At 46.5% G+C, this 22,222-nt stretch overlaps 1 protein-coding gene across 1 annotated transcript in view; it reads right to left on the bottom strand.

Annotated features, from left to right (window-relative positions):
• Window positions 1-22,222, bottom strand: part of LOC149344138 (venom metalloproteinase Antarease-like) — an 84,785-nt gene that overhangs the window by 26,864 nt on the left and 35,699 nt on the right. Inside the window, exons 6-10 of the mRNA XM_089547159.1 lie at window positions 18,790-18,861; window positions 18,596-18,723; window positions 18,468-18,520; window positions 11,538-11,646; window positions 10,391-10,558 (exon numbers count right to left, since the gene is read on the bottom strand). Coding sequence (XP_089403285.1) covers window positions 10,391-10,558; window positions 11,538-11,646; window positions 18,468-18,520; window positions 18,596-18,723; window positions 18,790-18,861 — 530 coding nt within the window. The remainder of the gene's footprint in view (window positions 1-10,390; window positions 10,559-11,537; window positions 11,647-18,467; window positions 18,521-18,595; window positions 18,724-18,789; window positions 18,862-22,222) is intronic.

Below are 22,222 nucleotides of genomic sequence, written 5' to 3' on the forward strand. Positions count from 1 at the left end.
TCGTACGAATTTGCAAACATATCCCTGAATTTGAGAGGGTTTATATAAGTATTCGAATGCAATTTCCGTAAAATGGCCACTTGCTCCTTGCTCACATTTTTGTGGGGTTCGGCGTATAATGCCCCCGTCAGTTTCATATGTTAGAGTAAATCCCTATAGTTTAATAGCGGTTCTGAATAATTATGCTCCTGCGAATGTTGGGGGACCTGGCATAATCGCGTGCGGGCAGCGGCGTGAGCGTCTTCGTTTCCAACATCTGCAGAGTGTCCTGGAGTTCATGTGACTTAAAGTCTGTATTTAATCTATATAAAAAATGTATATTTAAAGCCTGTATCATCTTTAGTTCTAAGTATTCTGGGTGCGTGTTTACCAATCCTTCTTGTGATATAGTTAGGATATGCAGTCTGGGAGTACGCAGCTAGAGACGAGGCCCCCGGGAAACCATCGCTGATACAAACACCGCCTCCTCCGCCTGGCGGAACCCGAAAAAAATAGAGAAACGCTTCTAGCTTGCACGGCTGACACCACATACTGCGTGGCGCTGTACACTCAAAATCATCGTATATAAATATTTTTAAGAAAGAGAACTAATTCACAATTGCGAAAAAGGACTAGGAAACTAACCAGTAAGTATGCAGGACACGAGGACGAAGAACTACCGAGCTTTAAGCGACAGGTTTAAACAGTGGCCGGTAAAAACTGGATTAATTCAATGCAAACGAAGCATAATGTACAACCATATCGATACTGGAAGAGGCAGATCCGGAAGTAATTGTTCTGTAGTAGCTCAAGAGGCAGTGCCCTACTCTTTAAAGCCAGATAAGGGCGTCTTAGAACTCACTGCTACGAAAAGAAATATAGCCAAGAAGATGACACCTGTGCAGTCTGTGGTAAATCTGCCGTAATTACTGAACATATTCTTGAATTCGGTAGTATCTATCCGAATTTAGATGCAGACATAGTCACTCTCCCTGTGGCCTTAGGATTTAAACATACCAATGGTCTTTTGAATGAATCTGCGGTGAATATGAGCAAAAAGTGATTAGAAGATTGGTGGGCAAAACGCGGAGGTGACATAATATTAGAAGTGTAGAATTAAAAATCAATTTAAAGAAAATGTCGAGTATACATAACGGCCGATTCATAGCACCGTTACAGAAATATGAAGAAAAAAGTTAATAAAAGAACAGGGCAAGCATGGTTGCAACTTACGCCACCTCTTTCAATGGGGATGCTGATCTTCCATCCATCCATCCACCGCGCGAGTTTGGAATGTTTGGTACATCTTACTCATTTCCGGTGGCCGTCGGAACGAATTGTTGAGTGCAGGAAGCACTTTATAGGTAAAACCTTACAGCGAGGAGGAAGATTCGGCCACGGTAATCACCATGTTGATGGGGAACTTCTCAGGACTGCGTTTTTTTTAGTAATTAGAAGTTTAAACATTCCATTTCATTTACATGGTTTTCTCTACTGGCAGCGTACAGATAGCGCTAGTTGCTGAGTATCCAGGAGAGTTGAGCATGAAATATTATTATGCATTCTCCAATAAACAGAAGTTTTTGCCTCACGAGCGCCATGCTGACCACAATTGCATGCTTGACTACACAGGTGAAGGTGCTCGTTACCTGGTGTGGGACACCACCTTGTATTTATTTTTGCTAGTCAGGTCAACCTCGCTTACTACATCTCTGAGCCCCTAAGCGATTACCACATGAACTCCTTATTCTCTTCATACAAGTCGGCATGATGCCTCTGATGTCGCCTTCGTTGGTCATACGCACGACTCACATACAACCACCTGCGGGCACCTCGCGCTGGGGATCGAACCCAGCAGCAAACTTATGAACTAAGAGTTACCCCCCGCCCCCACCTTCCTCAAAAGCGAGACCTCATCGTAATAAAGTTTCCTTTTTGTTTTGCGAACTAAGAATACATTCCTACACGTGCGGGTATTGTTAGAAGTGTCCCCCAAATTTTTCATACATAACGAGAAGAGAGTATAGGAGGATATAACTACAGCACCATGGGTACTACCTGAGAGGTAACTAAGGAACGGTGATTACTGCGGCAGTTCAGCTTGCAGTATCTGAGTTGCCAAGTGGTGCCTCATTAAAGGGAAAATATTTTTCTAAAATAATGGCGTTCTCTCATGAACGAGGCGATATTTGGGCATGCTCTACAGCTTTCCAGTGCCCTATTAATAATGGTCTCCAGCATGTGCTCGACTGAGACAGAACCACACATCAAAGAACTTAACGCGAAGTACTATCTTATAAGGGAGTAATTACTCATTGGCATCCACCCAAGCGCAGCCATACGGCTACAAAGGAAAGCTATACAACTTTCTCAGAAACTTCGTAGTTAAAGAAAAATTCGTCCTGGTCCGGGGTTCGAACCCGGAACCACCGCCACACCGGAGCAGTCGCTCTACCAATTGAGCTAACCGGGACGGCAAGCTTATGGTAGGGCGAGAGCGAATTGATCAGTAACTCGAAGTGGGAAGAGTGTTGGTCAAATGTTTAGGGGAATCCCCCAAGGTGGAGTAGATTTCTAATAAGTAATTACCAATGAGTAATTACTCCCTTATTAGAAATCTACTCCACCTTGGGGGATTCCCCTAAACATTTGACCGAAGTACTATCTTATATGCTTCAAAAATCAGAATTACGACACCGGCAAGCGTGAGAACGATTCATCATTGAATCGAAAAAGTAAAGTTATTGTCATGATAAAATGCTAAAAGAGGCTCAACGGCATGCGAAAATGTCACCTTTGAGTGAACCCCGGACGTATAACAGCACGCTAAGAACACTTCAAGAACAGCTACCTATTTTAAAGCAACTGGAAGCAGGCTAGTGGGTTAGCCGTGGCAGCAGCAACCCATAAAAAGGCCGAGGCAGAAGAGCGTCGTTTGCATCCTAGCTTGATATTTTGCACGAAACTAAATTAGTGATTGCCAAGATGTAGTCATTAGTGGTCACGTAGGCTTTCTCTGGAACAGGTCCTCGTCGGGGGGGTTGGGGCGAGAGGGGTCCTCAGTCCAGGACTCCGATAGCTTCTGCTATCATGCGGGCCGCGCGATCAAACAGCCCAGACTATAGCTGGACAGAGCAGCTTCCCGTAAGGTGCAGGTAGATGCCAGGGGTGTTGGGAGGGAAGGTACCACAGGGTGAGTGCGGCACCCAGCGCTAGTGGGTGGTTTCTTCCTGCCGTGACCTTAGTCAGCTGACATCAAAATCAACGCGCTGCCACTGCTCGTGAAATTTTGTGAGCCTCTCTACGTGTCCAAGTACACACACAATTTGCAAAAAATATCTAGCCCCCTGGGTTCACCTGAGACCAAAGCAGTGCGGCTCATTTTAAGTGGCCAGCTTTTCAAATCTCTGTACGACAAGAAGCGCACTCAACGTCATCTCTGCGAAAAAGGGGGCTTAGTCTTCTGTACATATTAGAATGCAATCTCTTCGGCGATATATTTGAAAGAGCTGAATTCGTGCTGTTCCGCGAGATTGTGCCGTCGTCGTCACCGGCGTCGTTCGTACGCGCCGAGGCAATGAGGCCGATACTGCATCAAGATGAAGTAGGGACCTCGAATCATTGCTCCGAGAAATTACAAATATCACATTGCGCTCGTACTTATTTAGAAGGAATTTCCAGGTTAGAAATACGACCTTAGTGACATACCTAACAGAAAAATTAGAATATAAAGTTCAGGTAGCACTCCGACAGTCTGAAGTGCGTAGAGGCGAAAGCGTTTTCCGCATCACTTTGACTGCCTCTGTGACATTGGCGACGTCACAACTAGACGACGTCACACATAATTAATGACTAATTACTAAGTATTGACAAATTACTAATTGCTGGCTAATTTCTGATTAATAGCTAAATACTAATTGACTGCTAATTATTGACGCTTAAGCCTCGCCTTTAGGAGTGGAACGCAAGACCTTTTTGCGCTGCATGTCAATCCACGGAACGCCACCACCCGTTCGACGCGATGCCTTGCCCTTTGAACGCAACGCTTTTTGACGTAAGGAAATGGCGCAGTAATTCTCTGTCATCTTGGTGGACACCCAAACCGCACCGTAGAGGAAGGGAGGAAATGAGAGTGAAAGAAGGAATATAAAGAGGGGCAGTAATGAAGAAAATGAAAATTGTATTTGAGGAAAGGAAATTACGCAGTAACTGTCTCAGATATCTCGTGGACACCCGTCATCCAGGCGCTGGATGTAACGCCGGACAGACGGACGGGAGAATGAGCCAAAATTACCGAAGACGCTCTGGAAATTATAGAGTGTGCTTGGCAGAAACCTTGTCGTCAACTCACTGCCGCGTCTCCGAATCGCTTGGCGCGGAGTCACTGTTCCGCTTCGGAGCCATGCGTCTCAGTCACTCGACTGCAACGAGACGTCTGGTGAAAGAGCGGCGGTGCAAATGCCACCGGCGGCGCGCGCGAGCTTGTTCTACCGCTGTGTGACGTCCCGGTTGCTATGCACCGCTGCGTCCTCAACCGGCGCACCGGTTGTTAAGGAGGGGCGAGGTCGTGCCGCTGCGCGGATGTGAGGCTGCAGCTGGCAGGATTCCAGCGCACGGACCGACACCGCGAAGGTGAGCCATTAACGGCTTTCGCCTTAAAATCTGTAGTCTCCTGACCGCGCACACCTGGAAAGTACAGGAGAATGCAAAAGAACACAGCGCGGAATGGAAAGGAAAATTATAGGCGCAACATTTACACAGAAACAGCGAAGTGTAGATTCGAGAAAAACAGTGGTTAATGGCGTGCTGTTCGAAATGAAGAAAAAATGCACCTGGCCGTGACCTGTTAAGCTGAGAACAGACAACTAATGATCGGTAAGGGTAATAAAGTAAATTCCAAGGGGCAGAAAGCCAGTGCCGCCGCAGGTCAGGAAATTCACTAATCTGTAGCGGGGGGTTGCTGCTGCAGTAACAGAATACTAGGAGCGGCCTTCGTACTGTAGTTGGTGCAATGCTGCTGGTGATGATGACTGTGCAGACCAATGATGACTAAAAAGGCATGAATCTTCAAACCTAATCTTGGAACCGTTTAAGCATAAAATGAATTTTGACCAAAAACGTTTCGCCTGCCGCTCTCTGTATTTTTAAGCGCTCTTGTAGTCACGCATGGCATATATCTTTTTGCACTTTGCGTGCTCTGTACAGGTTAGTGCGATTTTTAAAAATATATGTTGCCGAGAATTGGGGTACTATCATGCCCTGTTAATACGACCCTCACTAATATGGACGACTCGAACAACAATTTTTCTGGGGACCAAACTTTATAAACGTATGGAAGCCTCGTTAGCATGGAAGCTCGCTGCCCAGATGATCTACAGGGTGAAAATGAACGGACCCCTTTGGAAACGAATATAGTTTTGCCATGTTATTTTGTATAGCAATGAGAATAATATCCCGACTACCTTTGATAGAGTTCCGCCCTTTCTATTTTTGGTGGAGAACACCAGCGAAAGGCAGTGCGGCAATGCAAATGCCTCAGTAGTGGCCTCTCATGCATGCGTGTTGTTTCACGCTTTGCTGTGGGAAGGTGCCTGGCTGACTCCATTTACCAATTGCGCGTTTCATGAATGGTACGGGAAAAGAAATTCTATCTGGGCCATACCTTTAAACTTACATTAACCAGCTGTGAGCCGAGAGAGTAAAGAGTTCTTTGATATGAATAGTCGCAGAAGGAAATATAAAGAAGTCACACCAAGAGGTGTCACGAAGCGCTTCATCCTTTCTTCAACCTGCACCGCGTGATTTTAAAGATTATCGAACTGAACTTGACATCACGCCACTGTGCGCACAGACGGTCCGTAATCACGAAAGTTTTTTTTTTTTTTAATATATACTTTGGTTTTCCTTCATGACTCTTTATTACGGACGCATGGCTTTATGGACACGTTTGCTCGGGAACCATGGTGTCCGTATTCACGAGGCATGATTGCAGATTGAAAGCATCTGAGGACAGTTAAAATGCACCAGTCGCTCATGAGATCACGAAAAAAAAAGTGGGTTTAGAAAGCTCCATGAACCCTTTGTCTACTCAGGAAATGGATTGCAAGCCTTCGCATCCATCGATATGCAGATATAGCAACCCGAAATTTTTTTCTCCGTGGTCTCTGAGCTTTTCCGTATATGGCTTCATGAAAACCTTTACTACCATCTCCTAAGTGTATTATTACCGGTGATCACAGCGCTACAAAATTTCGGTGCGCAACCCTTACAGTTACAGTAGGGTCATTTCTCTCCGATAACGGTTGTTTTCGTGCAATTACAATACTTTGCTTTGATTGATGATCGTATATTGGTTTTAATATTAGGAGGTTTTGAATTCTGTGTAGATGTCGAAGAACAAAGGTTGTCTGGAGTACACATTTTTCTTCAAAGCAAAGATAATTATAACCAAATATATGAGAAATGGCAACACTGCTTACCAGCTTGAACTCCTTAAATTCCCGTTGTAACAATTTCAAGACGGCGCACTTTCCCTTTAGTCAGACGACAGCTTCCACCAAAGACTCAATAAAACGGTCATTCAATGACAAACGCACCAGTCTTTGCGCTCGATGTTCCCCGATTTCTGCCGTAACATTTATGGCAGTTTATACCACTCTGGAAATTCTGACTTTCTTTTAAAAAATTTGCTTCTAAGCTAACTTGCCGGACATATGAGAACCCTGAGATTTTTCCTGATGAGTGCAAAACTTGGTCATTAAAAAGTTCCAAAATATTAGCTCTTTTATTCCTGGGCTGAAACATTTTACAGAGCAACGTAGACGTTGCACTTTAAGATCAGCCAAGAATGATGAGCCAAAAGAGGCGTTAGTCCATTTTTGTTTGCACATTTTCCCGAAAAATTATGATTTTTATGATGTATTACCAGATATACGCCATATTCGTGAGAAAATAGAACCATATTGTCAGGTAGTGGTGACTGCAGTCCGGAGAGCAGGAAGACAGCGAAAATGGCTTGTAAACAAAACTCTTTATGTGGACTCTCTTGCGCCCGCAAAGAACTGAATGAGTCGGCGGCGGCGTAGGAAGAAGCGCAATAAGCGGTAGTCGAATCGAATGCCCGCCGCTCTCGGCCATGCTCTTTTTAAAGGTGATAAAGAACATTCTAGAAAAAGCGTGCAAATTTACTAGAACATTCTGAAACAACGCAGAAACGGCTCCGCCTGGATGCGCCAGGATGGTTGCGTCTTGCATCCCAAACAAAGTGGTACCAAAGTGTGAAACAAAATGTGGTTTGGGGAGTGTAACGTCCCAAAGTGACTCTGGCTATGAGGGACGCGCTAGTGAAGTGCTTTGGCAATTTCGACCACCTGGAGTTCTTTATCGTCCACTGACATCGCACAGTACCGGACCTCTCCAACGAAATTCTACCGCCACGACCGGGATCGAACCCGCTTCGTGCGGGTCAGCGGCCGAAGGCTTTGACCACTGAGCCACCACGGCGGTAAAGCAATAAATCAGCGCGCCGATAGCTTTGAAGAATGAAGGAACAAACACAACAAAGACTCGCGGAAACATGATCGACTCTCTGGGGCATGTGCTACTTGTTAGAAGTGTTTTGACTCGAAGAAAGCAGCATACCTTCATGAAAAAGAAGCGGCGAAGTTGCAGAAAAGGTTTGGTTTGGTTTATGGGGTTTAACGTCCCCAAGCGACTCAGGCTATAAGAGACACCGTAGTGAAGGGCTCCGGAAATTTCGACCACCTGTGGTTCTTTAACGTGCACTGACATCGCACAGTACACGGGCCTCTAGAATTTCTCCTCCAAAGAAATTCAACCGCCGCGGCCGGGATCGAACCCGCGTCTTTCGGGTCAGCAGCCGAGCACCATAACCACTGAGCCACCTCGGCGGCGCAGAGAAGGTGCGGTTTTCCGGGTATTTAGCCTTAAATTTCATAGTGAGGAGCTCTAAGTATAAACAGAAAATACGACTCATTATATAGCTAACATTAGTGCATCTGTGCTCGTAATTTTTATCCGAGTCCTTCTTATTTTATGCGCGAAAATGTATTTAATGTTGAACGCCATCACCTCCGGGGATTGTTACCCCGCTATGCCACTGCACTGCGCAACACTGCAGCACTACTGCTCCCAATCCTAATGCATCCTGTACTCACACGTTCGGGCATTCGTGCGGCTGCACCAGGATCATAGCCGCTATTAGCGCTTCTCACGCGCTGTGTTTATAGAAGCATTGGCGCGCGGTATCACGTGATTCGGGCATCCGGCACAGCGCATATAGGAGCGCGTCTCGCCGATGGAGGTTCTAAGGGACAAGGGATTGTGATCAACAGAGCACAGTACTGCAAGCGGTAGCTCTAGGCTGTATAGGACAAAAATACAACCAGACGCGCTGTTACAACGCGTGGACACGGCACCTGCATTCGATCGTGGTACCCAACCCCGCACGACCGAACCGAAAGCGTATTAGTAATATTGAACTCGAATCCTCACTTCATCACAAAGGAAGAAACTTGTTTCTGCAGCTCTCAAGGTACGCGTGGAAACCAGAGTACAAAACTTACGACGTGTTCCTCTTAGCAGCTGGCGAGAGCGTGCCACGGGTTGGAGTGGCATTATGGGGCAGCAGCCATTAGGAGTGATGGCGTTGAACTTCAAATATTCTTTCTTGACTAAAATGAAAAATGATTTGCCAAAGATCACTGAGCGATATTAAAATTACATAAGCTATGCAATTAGCCGCATTTTGAATTTTTTTTTTGGAATGCCTAAGCGCGGAATTAGGCGCTGAATAAGTGGAAAATGCCACTCTTTTGCAACCTCAGAATTTTTAATAACTTTTTTTGCAGAAAAATACTGTTGAGCTAGTTGGTACATAATTCCGATGGCAAACCGCAGCGCTGTGACATGTTACAAGGAAGAAGATAGGGCCGGTGCTGCGTATCAATTCAAATGCACCACCCGCTTTAGAAGGCCAGCTTACGCTGCAAGCAATAACTAACCACTGTTCCTAAATAAGCCGAGACGCCCGGCGGGGAAGAGTACGTATTTCCCAGCTACTGCGGAAGTCTCCATCTTCCGAAAAAAACTCCTTCCAATGTCTGCCGTAGTACTGAACTATGCCGAAGGTCCTAAGGAATCCATCATCATAAACTATATCAGGAACATCCTGTATCAGTAGAACACTGTTGCTGCGCATTACTTTACTTTACGTGGACTTTTTTTACCCTTCTAACTTTACAAAATGCTCGAGTAAGTCTTTTTGGTTTGGTTTGGTTTGGTTTATGGGGTTTAACGTCCCAAAGCGACTAAGGCTATGAGAGACGCCGTAGTGAAGGGCTCCGGAAATTTCGACCACCTGGGGTTCTTTAACGTGCACTGACATCGCACAGTAAACGGGCATCTAGAATTTCTCCTCCAAAGAAATTCCAGCCGCCGCGGCCGGGATCGAACCCGCGTCTTTCGGGTCAGCAGCCGAGCACCATAGCCACTGAGCCACCGCGGCGGCGAGTATGTCTTTTTGCTTAACGAATAGTGTCTGCTGTTAGTCAGTACCAGTCCCTCCTTCTTCCTTGTCCCTTTTCGCGGCGATGTTCTCTGGCTTCAGAACGTATTCTTTTTTTATTCGATTTTACAAACACTTTTAGCAAGTACAACTTCACAGATCCGATGAAGGATTTGATACTGCTCACGAATAGTTGGTACTTTTTGCGCTCAAGAAAGTCAACAAAATGATGAAAACATTTTCTGTTGGTACTTGATTTTTGACTGACACTGAAGTGCAATGCTGAAGTGCAATACATTGTTCGAGGAAAAATTTCAACAAAGAAATGAAAGAAATAATTTTTATTATTTTTTGAACTCGACTTAGTTTTGTACTCTTCTCGAAAATTCAAACCGATGGCAGATGACCGGAATTTTTTTCCCCAGAAATATTTGGGGAGCACTCCTTCGATAGTTAAAGAAAGGGCCATAACTTTTCCTTAAGAAATCGCCGAACGCTGTCCGGGGGAGTGTAGGGCTTGCGTAAAGTCTGGTAAAGTCTGCTCCGTTTGGCATGGAGTGACCGAGAAGCAAAATTGCCCTTGACCTTATCCTGTCATTGCAACCTCTGCCAAAGGTGGCTCTCCACTTAGTTCACTAAAAGCCATCAGCCGCTTATTTCGCCCTGCCACTTTAAGTGGCTGCTTTAGTGCAATTTATTGATCTTTCAACTAAGATAATGTTTCTCGCTAGGTCTGTACTGGCAACTATTCATTCTTTGTTACTTAATGTTACATCGTTTTTTTTTATTCGCAAAACTGACTTTCGTCTCTTTCGTCCACCAAGAAACCTTCTTACAAACTTCCAAAGTTCATTCGCGTTTGAGAAGTTAAAAAGAAAAACTTACAGGACAACAAATCGCATTTGGGCAAGACTGCATTGAGAGAAGCGATGGCGATTAGGCCCGTTGTCGATGTAGCTCATGATGAAGCCACTCTCCCAAAGGCAACTTAGGGAACCTGGGTGTCCTGGCATTGAAGGCAGTGGCGGACTTTGATCGTGAGCAGAGCCGAGCCTTGAAAATGAGTGAAAGAAGAGCTGCTAGAGCTGTGTCTTTTCTGCGTTCTGTACGCGACATTACGGCCAAAATGTACTGCTTCGCAAACTCACACTACCGCCGTAACATTCGTTAGGCCTCCAGCACGAGTGGAACAAAAAAGCGCCACTTAACATGTGCTAAGAATCCTACTGGCCTGCATATGTGGAAGCATGTGTGATCATCTTTATTCCTTCTTTATTTCTACCTCTCTGGGAGTACGTATACTGCGCTATGCTATAACCCTTGCTGGTTCGTCAGTCTTCATAACACTGGAATGGAACTAAATGGACAATGATTTTCGGAGATGTCCGAAGCATGTTGACACATTACATGTTGTCATACGTCGCAGCGTTGCAAGTGCTTCACTGCGAATGTTCGGAGTTACTTGACAAGAAACTAAGCAGTTGTACTAAAGCTAACAGCAAAACTATGATAAGTGGAATTGGCCTCAATTTTCGTTTCACTCTGCATTGACTCTCAGTTAATAAAAGGAGTACTTTGAATGTATTCAGTCATGTAGTTTTATGTATCCTAACTAAATTGCTACAAAGTAACTTGATGAGCTGAAAAAAAAGGCGCAAGAATCAGGAGCTTTAGTTTATCGGCAAATCATTTTGGTCAAGGGAGAAATATTGGAATGCAGTGGCTTTTTTCTAAAGTGTGTATACCCCAGCTGATGATTAATATGACCTAAAGTCGCGTATATAAAAAGGGGAATTCTCACAGGTTCTCCGTTGTAAGGCTACTCAAGAAATAAAACGAACACGTGCTGTCATTGTCATGCATTACAATAAATTTGGTTGCCGAAGTAATGATAAAGTACAGTGTTCGAGAAACAAAAAAGCAGTTGTTTTCCTACTGACACAGTGTTCAGGACTAATGTGTGCGACAAGTTTTTTGCTCTCGTCCTGTACGCTGTGCCTTCCTAAGAAAGCGAAATGCCATCATGTCTTACACGTGCGCGATTTCGTGAGCCATGGTGTAAATTCCAGTGTAGAATCCGGCTGCATCCTCTCCAAGACCTACATAGTAATCGGTGCACACGCCAGCCTGGTAGGCAATGCCTGAAACAAAAAAAGCAACCATGTCTGAAATGGGGCAATGCTTCAGTGATGAATGTGCGCAACAAAAATGCAGTAGTCCGTGGAGTCTACTTAGGGCTTTGAAGGCGAAATCATTATTTTTATTATCTTTTTATTTGTTATTTGTTATTTTTCTCTTTCTTTCTAAAGACACACCTACTCATTAGCAAACAGTCGTACGGCAACCTATACACTGAGTATATGTGATGTGCACACCAAACCATCGAGGGATTTTTGGAACGCGCCGTGTCGACGGTGGTGCGTCGGACAGTGGAACGCCGCGCGTGCCAGCCACGAGTGTGTGCGTGTGCGCGTGCGGGGTGAGCGCGAGGCAGGCAAGAGGAGCGGAGAGCTGACGTGTCAGTAAACCGAGGTGTATAGGAAGACACCGCTGCACAAGTATGGTCATTCAAGCGTGGAAGTGGCTGCTGTCGGACGTTGCGTCCGTGCTGCCGGTGACTTCCCTTGAATCATCGACGCAGGCCTACTGCGTCCCTTTCGAATTCGGAAGTGGCAGCTGATGGATTGAGGGTCCTGGCTCCGGAGGCTTCCTTGGATAGGCTGCACAAGCTTACGGTGTTTTGGAGCGCCGTCGACAGGACCTGGCTACGGTTTTCCTGCTGCAGCTGCCCAGTTCTTGGGGGCGGCTGACAGGAGTTCGTTAGAGTCTCCCGTGTCCATCTCCGTTCCTCATCTCCTGGCTCTCTACCATCGCCTCCCCGGACGCAACGGCAACGACGCATCAGAAGTCACCAACCCGTGCTCTTGCTGCTCAAAAGGCATCACACTCTATCGCACTCAACTTATTTGAGAAAATTACCAGCGATGGAGCCGAAATATTTACGCATGCACTTTTACAGCATTAGCGCACGGCAATGCTGAAAACAATGGGCAGTATCGTTTTGAGAAACAGGATGTCGGCAATTGTCCTCAAACGCTGAACAAACGTGTGGGGTCCAGATGGAATTCGGCAAAACCAAATATGCAGCTGGTGGGAGTGATAAGCTTGTTTTTGGTGCTCGCGGCATGCGCTCTAAATATCATTGTATTGCAGTGGGGCAAGTATTTTAAGCGCAGGCTCTCTTAAAACAACGCATATATCGCACTTGCCTGTGCGAGGCCTTCGTCGAGCAGCGTGGTACTCAACGCGTGAATTACAGTTCCGTGAAGACTGGAACACTAAAATCTGCGCATGCTACATATTTACTTGTTATTTGAACCACCACGGGAGCAGACAGTGTTCAGGCTAAAGGGAGCGGCCACAAAACACCACATGAAATTGCACCCGTCTTTTTTTTTGTGGTTCCTCTCCTCTGGGTGCTCAATTAACCAGCACAGTCGTCTGTGCTGACAGATCCGAGAAACCCCTGGACAGTCTCGTGAAAGCCATCCATCATTGTCAACGACGCTGCACGCATACGCAGCGGGAGGCAAACAGCGGTGCCGAGCCTCGAGGGTCCATCCTTCCACAAAAAGTGCGCGAAATGGTCACGACCGTCCTTTCGCCCTTCGTGCCACCAATATTCATGAGCGACAGACAGCCTGTCATGTAGAAGATTGTCTGGAGGCATTCAGAACACGTTAGCTTGCAGTGTGGCTGTGCAACGGAGTATCAGCAGACCGAAAGTGGTGTGAGCGAGCAAAGCCCGGCAGGTAGCCCGCTAACGACTGCAGACGCAGCAAACACACCCAATGGCGAAAACACTCCGAAGTGGTTTCCCGCATCGCTTCTTTAGCTCTACCTACGACAGCGCCAGCACAAAGAGAAGAAGCAGCAAGAAACCTCGAAAAAGGACTGAGGCGTTCCATAAGACAACGCATACCGGTGCAGCGTTCTCAATTTTAAGAAGAAATGCGGCATATTCCGTTCAGTAACCTTCGCATTGCGCGCGCGTAATTAGCGCGTACCCTTTCATTTCATTGAGGCAGCCGCTAACACCGCTCTCGTTCCCTCTCCCTTTCTCACTTGAGGCATGCCTATAAAGCAAGCCTAGCCTGGAAAATAAGGTCAGTTTCTGCTGCCTTGGTGACTGTCGTTCTGTTCTGCGTGCCTTTGGGGCGGACACGGCTGTGGAAGAGGTGGCAAAGATCAATCTGAAAAATCGGCAGATAATTATAGGAATAGCACCACAACCACGCACACAGATATGCTCGCGGCTACGAGCATTCCACTTTTATACCCATTGAACAAAAACACTGCTTGTTTTTGCGTGTTTGTTAATACTCGATAGCACCCGTAAAAATGGGTTACTCGTGCAACCTGGCACGTGGCGGTTAAATTAATAATCGGACGCGATACGTTTCTCGGGAAACGCAACCAGGATCGCACAAGTGCTACCAGTGGGAGCACCTGTAATCCCAGGGCAGTGGCTCGGCAAAAGCAATATGGTTCGCAGAAATTGTAGCGGTGGCTGCACCTGACATCCCAAGGCACTGGCGCATCGCTTGCCCGCTGCACCACCGCGCCAGGAGTGGCATGAGGACTGCCAGTGATCAAGCAGAGACAGACGAATTATACATATATAGGCAATGACACCCTTAATGCGTACCAGTACGGCGGCGACTGCCTTCACAAAGTTAGCGCTTAGATCAGAAGGGGTGCGGCGGCGGCTACGTAGAGCTGTACAGAAGTAGAATTTCCAGCTGCATGACATCGGGTTTCATCATGCTGCAGTAAGCAGTAACTGCATTTGCAAAGTGAGCGGAAGGGCATGCGCCCTCTCACATGTAAGCTTTCTTAACTGTTTCTGCCGACTTTATTTACTCGGAACATATAAAGTAATTATTATTATTAGTAGTATCATTATCATTAGTTGTTTTCACTTCAAATCTCGTGCACACGGGGCACATCATGGTGGAGTGGTGCTAACTATTTAAAAAAAAATGCTGATGTTGATTATCCCTTCCTCAATTTTCATTCTTCCGAACGAGTGTTTGCTTATTGACGTATAGAGTATATTATTTCCGCACGCTCTCCATGTACCGCCTTTGCCAAAAGTAACCAGAGAGGCGCGAAGAGTACCGGCAGCGGCATTGCGGTCGTGAGGTGGCGCAGCGTTCGCAGGCTCTTGCTGGAGAACGCTCACTACGATGTTTCCGTCGATTACGTTGCTTTGCGGCCTCACGTTCACTGCGTGGCTGATAAACACCACGCAGCATCCAGGGAACGACCGTAAAGGCATAAAGCAACGTCATCAGTGGCAATCTCGTGGCACTCTCGCGGCAGACGTTCGCCAGCAAGCGCAGGCAAAGGCAATGCTACCTCACGACAGCGCTCCTGCTTACGGTCCCTGCGCTCGTGCCTGGTTACCTTTGGCAACGGCGGTACGTGGCGTCGTGCTCAGATGAGCGACCCTTGACATATTCGATTATTTAATGGCCCCACGAGGCCACTTCTCATTCATGCGTAATTAAGTTGGCGCTGTAAAAACCTCCCACATAAATGTGATGTTCTGGACACAGACAAGCACACATCTAAACACGCGCCAGTACGCAAGCGTGTGTGTGCAGCTCTGCAGTGTTATCTTTTTTTACTGTAGAGAGTGGCCAGGCATTTAAGAAGGAAGAAAATATTCACAAATTTCTTTGTTCCGGGGAAGTAGTCCCCTTTTTCGCATACAGTGGCGAAGTACTTGGAAGAAAGCGGCTCCATGCAAAGCCGTGATTCTCCTACGTCACTTGGCAAAGGTCATTATGCTATACTACTGACATCGGTACGAGCAACTTATGTTTCCTTATATCTCAGTCGTTTAAAGCTTAGAAGATTCCTGTTGATACTGTAAGTGCCGGATTCCATTACGCGAGCGGGATTGCAGCGTATATGGTGCCAATGACTTTTGCAAAGTTCCTAGCCAGCACTGCGTGTACGGCGGTTTCGTACGATGAAACATGAGAAAGCGTTAACAGATGACGAAAGCTATACATAGGCAGTTAGTAGGCTGTGCATGCTGAATGTATCAGTCGCGCTGTACTGTCACTATGGTGAGCATGCGGACGAAACTAGGACAAAACGTACGCACTTTACCTTTCTTGGTCTCTGTTTTGCCCACCTGTTCGCCTTAGTGCCTAGGTACCGCGTATTTGATACATTCAAAATGAACAGCTCGGTGCGGACATGTCAAAAGTGCACACTAAATTCCTGTTCTATCGTTAAACGCAACAAAACGCTTTCTTTTAATTTCTACCTGCCATACCATAAGCAGAAAAACGTGGAGAGAAGTTCTACTCTGCCAGCAAGCGTCAGCATTCATTTAGAGGTTTAAAAAAGCCGATTGTTTACCTATCCGATTAAATATACCGTATGATCTTTGTCCAGAAGATTAATTCAAGTTACATAATGCTCACAAGTAAAAAGAGACGTCATTCTTCACACACACTCCGCTTAACGATGCAATATTTCTAGTGCGTTCATATTCATGGTCTTTCGCGCAATTATTATTGCGATTTGTTGCTGTAGTTACTTGGTCAAGTGCGTCATCAACAGTGGGTTAAGTGACCAAAATCTTTTTCTGCCTTCTCATGGCAATTCGAATGAATTGCGTGTTTTGAGCACAGAGACACGAGCGGGTATATGGAACTGTAAACCCCGTAATTTCGAGTCAAAAGATAGGATATGGTTGCAATATAATTTTGCTCCCGCCATTACCAACCATGCAAAAACTGCGCCTCATGCATGCGCTTAGTATTGTAAGTGGTTTTTTCCTACCAAGCAATGCCGATATATCAGTTACTAGAATGCTAGAAACACACGATGTCAGCACGGTACATCGCTATAGTGGCTGCACGTGTCCACAGGGCAGATGTACTATAACTACAGCATTTGGATTTCGTCAAAGTTCAGCACATCTAAGTTGTCTAAGCAAAATTAGGTTCAAAATCAGAATGTTTGTGGAAGGGATTCGGGATACAAGAATGACCACCATTCTACCGCTAGAACGTTTTGAATTTAGCAGCTTAATTAGTGCACGGAAACGTGAACGTGACCCTCAAATGATGCAGAATCTGCAGAGTTAGCCATAAACCTGTATTGGTAATGAAAAAAGCTCAAGTAGCTAACAGACTCCGTTAAACGCTATGCCTGCCAGTGCATGCCTTCTCTAATCAGTACAAAATTAGAGCAGTATTACAGCCACCCAGAAGAGACTTCCATATCAGATTAAGTGCAATCAGCGAGGAAAGGAATTTTGTAAGGTGCGCAGGTCATAAGAGGCCATAGCTGCGTGAATTTCGCCAGTGAATGGAGGAGAATCGTCACTGATCTGCTATTCTTCAGAGTGAGTCTGCGGGGTGCCGCACCCAGTATCGATACACGATCGACTGCAGCATTCTACTCGTCTGGATATTGAGAAATTCAGACGAATATGACGACAATATCAGCCGCTTAGCCCTTCCGAGCGGCTTCTCAAAGAACTAGTGGACATTTTTCTTTTCGTGACGCAACAAACTGAGAGTGGAAAACCTGCCGGCATCTTGCCCTCCACATTACAGCAAAATACACCGTCGGCCCGCACCACATGAATATATACAACGCTCTCTAGAGCGCCATCTTTACGGAGGAATCCTGGCTGCTTCTATCACCTGAACAAAAAGCACTCATTCTCTACAACGATAACTGGTTGGTTTGGTTCGTTTATGGGGTTTAACGTCCCAAAGCGACTGAGGCTATGAGAGACGCCGTAGTGGAGGACTCCGGAAATTTCGACCACCTGGGGTTCTTTAACGTGCACTGACATCGCACAGTACACGGGCCTCTAGAATTTCTCCTCCAAAGAAATTCAACCGCCGCGGCCGGGAACGAACCCGCGTCTTTCGGGTCAGCAGCCGAGCACCATAACCACTGAGCCACCGCGGCGGCGCTACGATAACTGCCGTCGCCATCATGAGACGGCGCCCTGCAACGTCCATATAGGCAAGCCATTTCTGAATACCTTGATGACGTACCGTTTCTTTTAAACGTAATCACGCTATTCGGCTTGATTCTAAATCGTATAATGGGGCACTTGCCGCGCCCACAGAGACCGAAAGGTCTCGCATGGTCAGGGCAAGTATCCTCCTTGCCTTAACATGCTTTAGATTTTAAAAGCACTTTCCGGTAAAACCAAGGGCTTGAGTGTATGAATAAGATACCGCATTCTAATCTCAGACAGGCGACTCTCACCGAAGACGGAGCTTTGATCAGCTCCATCACCAGCCCGTATTTCAGGTAAATGGTTGTGTTCACATTGACTTTTGGGCGCATACCAAACGGCTACGCGAGACCCCTATTAACTTGTTAACTTGTAAATGTTGGCAACTGGTCCTTTTTGTTACCAACATCATGAGTTTGAATCTTCTGCCGGGAAGACTTTTACTTTGCATTTTCTCGCCGGTGAATGCACCTGTTAGAGGCGGCTGACCCTCAGCATAGCCAGTAAGAACTAGGCGATAAAATTTTGCTGTGAACACTATTTACATGCAGTTGTCCGCAATGGCCCTTTTAGGGGTGTGATAAGTGCTTTGCTACACGGCCACGAAACAAATCTCCTGTGTTTGTTAATTTTTGCAAAGACGGTACGCCATGTTTCGAGCAGCCCCTGATTCCCACTCATCTATAAAATATCGAAATTTGAATGGCCTCCTCAACGAAAATTCATGTGCTGCCGTAATACGCAGCGCCGAGACCATTCATACAGGCTTCAAAACCTGCCTTCCGTAAGCGCCGAACAAAGCGCAGGAGAGTAGTAAATGGGAGAGATGTTTTGTGTAGAGAACGAGACGACGTTAAAGTACCCCTGTGTAATTTTATTCTCATCTTCCCCTCTTACCTATGATATTTGTGCTCGGCTTTCCGTCCGCACCGGTGCTGTACAGATCTCGTCTGCGAAAAAGCAGGCAATACATATTTAACAGATCTCGACACGTTACAAAGCTTGTACAAGGATCCTTTACTTACCCTGTAACTAAGTACACGACATCAGGGTTTCCATATAAGTATCTATTTAGTACGGCTTGCTGTCGGAAGTTTTCCAGCCCCGAAGTGTCGTGAATATAGTTACTAGATCCTGCTATGTAAACATCAAACTGAAAATGCAATATCAATTAGAGCAGACGACAGCCGCATTCAGTTACAAATGAATCATTTCTTACGGGACTCCGCTGGACTCCAGTAAGAAGGAGCTTTATTGCGGGATTTCTTGTCTCATTGTACCTCATGTTGACCTGAAAAAATCAGAGCAGAAGTTTAAACGAACAAGACGCGCTACTCAGATAGCACAAGTAAGTAATGAGAGGATTATTATCATCATCCCACTTACTTCTACTTCATAACAAGCACCTGTCCCCCTGGAATCCACTTAACCATAGCATGCGCCGCCTGCGATCTTCCCATGCCCCAAACATCCTAACCACATTCGCTCTGCTTACTTGTGACCACCTGCTACGCTTGTCTTTCGTTATACTCCACTCTTTCACTCAGCTATCGCTTGAAAGCATTACTTGGAATACAAAAAATTCACAAACGATTATTAGCAAAAATTCACAAACAAGGTTTAACAAGGCTTGTTCCGGGGAAAAGGCTATTTTCGACGTGGCCATCATCATGTTGCCCACGGTACCACGTCAACGTTCACTATTCTGTTCTTCTGTACCAGCGAAGAAGTGTAGGAAATGTTTTTAATTCTTTATTGAGCGATAGCTAAGAAATGTTTTCTCGACGTGCTTTGCTGCTTGTGGGACCACATGAAAGGAGAACGGTAGAGTGCATGGGCCTGTCTACTGGCGCCAACTAGGCCATCATCACTGCCGCGGGCACAGAGAACTGAGTTGAAGGATATGATAAACAATCAAAAGAAAAGGTGCGCGTTGCAACAAACGCATCCGCCAAATGTGACGAGGAGATCTGCTGCTTGAGCTGCAGATACTACCAGGCCAAATTTTTGCCAACCGCGAAGCTCGTTCATCCGGTGTTCCCTTTTATAGAGCACCCGTGATGACCTTTCACTGGGTGTTCGAGCAAAGGATAACACGTTCGCTTGAAGGCCGCTATGCTTGATCTTGGTGTCTCCCTTTTCTTGCAGTCGCCTCGCATTCACCCCCGCTTCACGAATGCCATACTGAACGGCATCACAAGCCAGTTCTACATGGTTGCATAAACATCAAATTGGGACAATCAAGCGGTCAGACAAGCTTCTAGGGAAACGCAACAATCTTGTGCGAGTCACTATAAGTGTACAGTGGATACCTTAATGGGGAGATGTGGAGGGCGGCTACAAACAACACGAGAAGCAAGAGACAAGTAGAACACACAATAAGCAATATGATATGGGTACCAGCACAGGAATTTAAAAGAAAGAAACGATATGGCTGACAAAACAGCCCGAGCTCACACATGCCGGGTCCTAACACCTCCAGTCTCCAAACCGTCAACCCCTCTGACAGACGGCGAGTTCATAGGCCACCACCGACTACGAAAACCCACTAGGCAGAAAGCCACAACAGAGAGAAGCAAGCAAGCACGTACGCTTCTAAGTTCAGTGCGGTAAAACTAAATCTGGCCTGAACAATAGCCTACTATGCATGCCCAGACTGTGGGGAGGCATCTGGCAGCATCTACATAGTGTGGAACTACCCCGAACAAAGCAGTGAACAAGACAGGGAGGAAATCAGCCATGAACAATGGCAAACGAGGCTGGCTGACACAAAGCTTCCCTATAAGCGACAGCTGATCGCCCAAGCCCAGACGGCTGCCTACAACAATGATTTTCCCGATTCGGACGAACCACCCGCGTTAGCCCAAAGCACCAATAAAGTTTGTTCTCTATTTCTCTCACTCAAGCTGTCCAGCGACACCAAGTGAGGCAGCTTGAACATATTTCCGCGAATGTTTGTAGTGTTTCTTTGTTCATTGTTCAAAGCTGCCGGCAGGCCGCTTAATCGCTTTGTTTGTGATGCAAGACACGCCTAGATTTATCTCGATCGACCGCATCCAGTCGGAGTCGACTCTACGTTGTTCCAGAGTGTTCTAGTAACTTTCCAAGCTTTGATCTCGAAAGTTCGCGATCAGCTTCAAAAAGAGCACGGCCGAGAGCAGCGGGGATTCTGTTCGACGACCGCCGAGCACGCTTGTTGCTACGCCGCCGCCGAGTGATTCAGTTCTTCGCGGGCACAAGTCCGCCGAAATAAAGAGTTTTGTTTCGAAGACATTCTCGTTGTTTTCCTGTTCGCCGGACTGCAGTCACTACTACGTGACAATATGCATGCACTTATTGTTAGGGAACAGTATATGTCTTCTTGAAATCTGTAGAAAGGTTTTGAGCTGGATATTAAAACCAGAGATAATATTGGTTGATTATTTCCTAACTTTAGAATATGATTCCGGTTTATTCATACTGTAACGTGCAACACGAAGGAAAACCACCAGAGCAGAGACGAAAAACTGCGAAGGTTTCTAAGTGGTCCTAGCTCGCGAGCGAGAAGCAACCAACCTCTTCCTCTACTAGCGCATGTGCTACCTCTGCTTCTAAAATGACATGTATCACTGTCAATCTCTTCTGCAGCATCGACACGATGTGGCTAGAAGGGAAAAGTCAGCAAAACGGTAGAATAGAGTTGCAGTAAACCGCAGTTCTGTAAGGTAGCCTGTCGAGGTGAGGCTTCATACGAACAATGTGCACGACTTCAGTACGGTGCGAATGGCGCGATGAACAAGCCGTCGGGCGGACCCAACTGCATAAGTCACGCCACTGAGGCGGCGCACTATTTCATAAGGGCCGAAGTATCTGCGGAGCTTTTCAGAAAGTCCACGGCGATGAACAGGTATCCAAACCCACACAAAGTCGCCGGGCGCGTAACTGACGAAGCGGCGTCAGAGGTTGTGCGTGGCGGCGTCAGTCTGCTGTTGACGATTAATTCGTAGGCGTGCCAGCTGCCGCGCTTCCTCGCCACGCTAAACGAAGGTGGCTACGTCGAGGTCATCGTCAGAGTCACAGTAGGTGTCCACGGGCAACATAGCATCCAATGGAGTGTTCACCTGCCGACCGAAGACAAAATGGAAGGGTGTCGGGCTGTTTCGTGTAGAGCGGTGTTGTAGGCAAACGTTAAGTACGGCAGAATGGTGTCCCAAGTTCGAAACTCGGCTTCAACGTACTTACATTGAAAGTATGTAGGCTAGTGTGTGGTCGAGTCACTCTACCAACCCGCTTGTCTGCGGGTGATATGCCGCAGCACGTTCGATGGCTGGTGTTCGTCAGAGTCATCACGGACTGGGTTAAGCGGGCCTTGAAAGCAGTCCGCCGGTCAGTAACAACAACGGCGGGTGCTCTTTACGCAAGACAATGTTGTCTACGATGACATGCGCCACTTCAGCAGCAGTGCCTTTCACAAGAGACGTGGTCTCAGCGTCTCGCGTTAGGTAGTCGGTCGCAACGACTCTCCAACGCTTCACAGACGGAGACTTCGGAAAAGGACCAAGGAGGTCCACCATGCCCACTTGGTGAAAAGGGGTCTTTGGTGGATCGACGGGGTGAAGAAATCTGGCTGGTTTCAGCGGAGACTTCCGACGTTGGCAGTTACGGCATGTTTT

The sequence above is a fragment of the Amblyomma mixtum genome, chromosome 5 (genome assembly GCF_055824585.1).
Source record: "Amblyomma mixtum isolate Tamu chromosome 5, ASM5582458v1, whole genome shotgun sequence".
Lineage (NCBI taxonomy): Eukaryota > Metazoa > Arthropoda > Arachnida > Ixodida > Ixodidae > Amblyomma > Amblyomma mixtum.